The 3,663-nt window shown below is 29.4% G+C and overlaps 1 protein-coding gene across 1 annotated transcript; it reads right to left on the bottom strand.

The window, feature by feature from the left end:
* Positions 1-1,209: 1,209 nt before the first annotated feature.
* On the bottom strand, positions 1,210-3,360 carry LOC105794807 (protein TIFY 9). Its single transcript, XM_012624135.2, has 6 exons — positions 3,156-3,360; positions 2,885-3,074; positions 2,689-2,776; positions 2,463-2,586; positions 2,258-2,315; positions 1,210-1,657 (listed from the first exon to the last, which is right to left on the bottom strand). The coding sequence occupies exons 1-6, from the start codon at positions 3,256-3,258 to the stop codon at positions 1,627-1,629; spliced, it is 594 nt and encodes a 197-aa protein (XP_012479589.1). The 5' UTR covers positions 3,259-3,360; the 3' UTR covers positions 1,210-1,626.
* Between the last annotated feature and the right edge of the window lie 303 nt (positions 3,361-3,663).

Raw genomic sequence — 3,663 nt, 5'->3', positions numbered from 1 at the left:
GCATCAATGATTAAACATTATAATGTTATGTAATATTATATCTTTTATTATAAATTATAATAATAGTACTAGTACATCATATATTATTGTTTGTTATGGTCCAAGTCTATACTTTTCGTACACTAAAAATTAACCCTCTTACTATATTATATAATATTATATCATATCATATAATATATTAATAATTTATATATATGCATCAATGATTAAAGATTATAATATCATGTAATACTATATTTTTTATTGTAACATATATTATAATAATAGTTATATATGTATTAATACTTTTAGTAATTGCTCTATACTATATTATATTCTTTTGTGTTTTAGTAATGTATTAATTTAGTATATCGATTTAAAGTTAGATTAAGTAACCGATTTTGGTTTCGGTAGTAGTTATATAATATATTATTATATTATCATTTAAGTTTAATTTTATAGATTTTAATAATTATTAATTTTATATATTTATGATGGTTATATAATTATAGTGTTAAAATATATTAAATAAATATTTTAAAAATTATTTAATTTTGCAAAAAGTTATTATTAATTATTTTTATATCAATTATTTATGTCTATTTTGAAACGAATTTATGTTGGGCTCAAATTTTTTAAACCCAAATTAATACGAGCCAGCTTTCCATATTTTATCAGCTCTAGATATTTTGTTATAAAAGAAATCTGGTACACAAAAACAAAATAAATGGTTAGAGCATATTTTTCAATACAAGTTAGTTTTGGTGGACCGACTAGTTTTTAGGATAAAATATATCTAAATTCTTATATTTCTTTCTTTACTTTTATTTATAAGAATTTATTCTCTTAATTTCTTGAATTTAAAATTTAAAATTTAATTATTAAAATAAATAAAAATTTCTATTTAGAAAAACTCATTTTATAATTGTAAAAAAAAGATATTCTAATAAACTTAACGCTCTAATAAACTTAAATTTTTTTTAAAAAAATTAACATTTTATCGATTGGACTTAAATCTAAATACGAAGAATGGGTGGAGTTAGAGCAATTTTTTAATCCTTAATTTATGCCTACGGATTCCAGAAATGAGGCCCAGTGAATAGGCCCGTCATAAAACATATCAATTCTTTGAGCACGTGCCTGTTTTGGTATACCAACCGAGCTTTCGTCTTATTACGAGTGGGGACGATAAAAAGAAGCCACCGGACAAAGGGAAAACAAATTTAGGTCTAAGAGCAATAAAAACACGTGCTTATATTAGAATAGACTTTAAAATGAGAACAGTACTTTCTCTTTTTGTTTTTGTTTTTTTTTTTTGCAAAAGTAGAGAAGAAATGAAACAAGGTATCTTCTTCCAAGAGAAAAGTCAGTACATGTGACCTAAAAATAGAAAAAAAGAATGGCATCCAATCAGACCGTCGAGACAAGCATTAGGAAAGTGGTAGGAAATCAGTCATCCCCATCACCAAAAACGTGCGCCCTCTCAACTTCAAACTTCGAACACCCCGTCCTTCATTATTCAGCCATTCTACTCTCTATATGATTTGTATTTTACATGTCCTAAGGGATAGCTATTAAAAAACTAATATTAGATCAATTAAACTGCCCATCCACTTGGACGGCATCAAAAAACACGGTTTTTAAGGTCTAGCAAGCATATGGAGATGCACAAGTCATCCTGAAAACAAATAAAGAAAAGACACGCGTTATTATTTGACGGATTTTAATTACATAATAATAATTTCATTAATTACTGTGGTCAAATAAAGAAATTGGTTAGGAAACATTTAGTATTAGAGCAGAGTCCTGGTCTCCTCATTCACTACGTGTCTGTGTGCTTTTCCTTTTTCGACTTTCGGTGCAACATTCAAATTTCAAATTTAGAAGTAAACAAATATTTATTTTTAATCATACAGTCTAGAAGACACTATCAAAGGGAAACATTATTTGATTATTTTGCCGACACTGACTCTTTCCATTTTCCATGTGCTTAAATGGAATCAAGCAAAATAGTCTCTGTTAGGTTTGTACTGCACGATTGTTCATACGCCTCTGATTTTCTTTTATATTTTAAATATATTTAATAATTAACCATAAGTAAAATTATACTTTTAAGATCAGATATTGTTCTTGTAGCATGGAAAATAATATAGGCAATGTGGATCGTGAACTAGCGGACTTTAAAAGATTTTGAATTTTCGATAATATGCCTTTCAATTGTTTTTTTTTTTCATTTTTTAAAGTAAGATTTCGTAATTAAAAACAAAACAAAAAATACCTCTCTTTGCGCTTTTCCAGAAATCTCTGCAAAGACTTTCTCCGGGCGATTGGCAAATCTGTATAGAAATTCAAAACAATCGCTTACTTTAGCATAAATTTATTAAGATTAGAAACACTATCAGATTTTTTACACGAATTTAGCAAGTTCATTAAAATATAATATAAGCAAATTAAAAAAAGGAGGAAATTAAGCAGACTCTGACCTCCATTGAGAGTTTCAAGAAGCTGTTGTCGATCGCTAGGAGGACTTGCCACTTTTGAGTCTATTGGTTCAACATTTTTTGAGTTTCCTTCAACTTCAACCGCGAGTTTTAAGATGCTCTCCGCCTAGTCAAAATTTTATAGACAGGTTAATACCATTGAATATTTTAACAAGAAAACAAGTTTTTTTTAAAAAAAATTGGATAATTAACTTATTGTTAAACAAACCTTATCTCGAGGTACATTAAAAACGGAAACCGTTCCGTTGTAGAAAATGGTTAAGGGAGCTGTTTCAGGACCATTCTCGGATGTAGCCCTAAATAAAAGAAGATTCACAATTTTCACGTCAGTGATTTAAAATTTAAATCCGGTTTGTGAAGAACAAAAAGATAATTATATGGAAATTAAGGAACTAATTGAGTACCTGGCAGCAGGGGTAAGAAGAGGTAAAGCTGGAAACAGACTCTGAGTTTCTTTAGGACTGGAAGGGACCGAAAAAGACTTGTTGGAGTCCATCTGATACACATTATCCTGACCCTGCGGGTTCTTCAAACCAGAGGCAATCACGGATTTGATAAGCTCAGGATTCACCTTCGAAAGGGCGCCTTGAAGACCTGTTAAAATTAATCACGATTCAGCCATTGAAAAAACAAAGAACGAAAAGAAAAAGAAAAAAAGAGTAGATTTAGAGGTACCTCGAAAGCTTAGACGGCGATCGAGGGATTTCTGAAACCGAGATTTGCAGCAGTTCTGTTTCTCCATTCCAAAGAAATCAAGCTCGACGCTAGCTCTCGACATATTCTTTAACTATAAATGAGAAAGACGATTTTCCTTCTTTTTTTTTTGGCTCAGTTTCGTAAAGAAAACAGATGTGTAAGGCAAGGATGAGGAGAAAGTTAAATTTAAAGAGGCGGGGGCGGCAAGGAGAGAGAGAGGGGCATTAAAAAAACTTTAAAGCAAAAAAGAAAGAAAGAATGATACACGCCTTCCACGTGGAATCATTCACCCTTTGAAGGCACAAGTCCAAAACTAGATAGCATTGTAAATAGTGTAAGATGGTTTAATGGAAGAAAATAGTGAATTTAGATTTTGTGTTTTAAAATTTAATTTGATTATTTATTATTACTATTATTAACCACAATAAATATATTTTAAAAAAATTACATTCAAGACATTCGAGAGTTGGACTAAAGTGATAATTTT

The sequence above is a fragment of the Gossypium raimondii genome, chromosome 3, assembly GCF_025698545.1.
Source record: "Gossypium raimondii isolate GPD5lz chromosome 3, ASM2569854v1, whole genome shotgun sequence".
NCBI lineage: Eukaryota > Viridiplantae > Streptophyta > Magnoliopsida > Malvales > Malvaceae > Gossypium > Gossypium raimondii.
Note: the sequence above shows the minus strand (reverse complement) of the source record. Positions and strands in the feature narration are given on the sequence as shown.

Bases quoted from the DNA above. Each gene is read 5' to 3' on its own strand.
- LOC105794807 (XM_012624135.2), bottom strand. From the start codon at position 3,258: ATGTCGAGAGCTAGCGTCGAGCTTGATTTCTTTGGAATGGAGAAACAG. The intron at 2,777-2,884 runs GTACTCAATTAG...TCTTTTATTTAG, and splicing joins CTTCTTACCCCTGCTGCCAG to GGCTACATCCGAGAATGGTC. The intron at 2,587-2,688 runs GTTTGTTTAACA...AATTTTGACTAG, and splicing joins TTAATGTACCTCGAGATAAG to GCGGAGAGCATCTTAAAACT.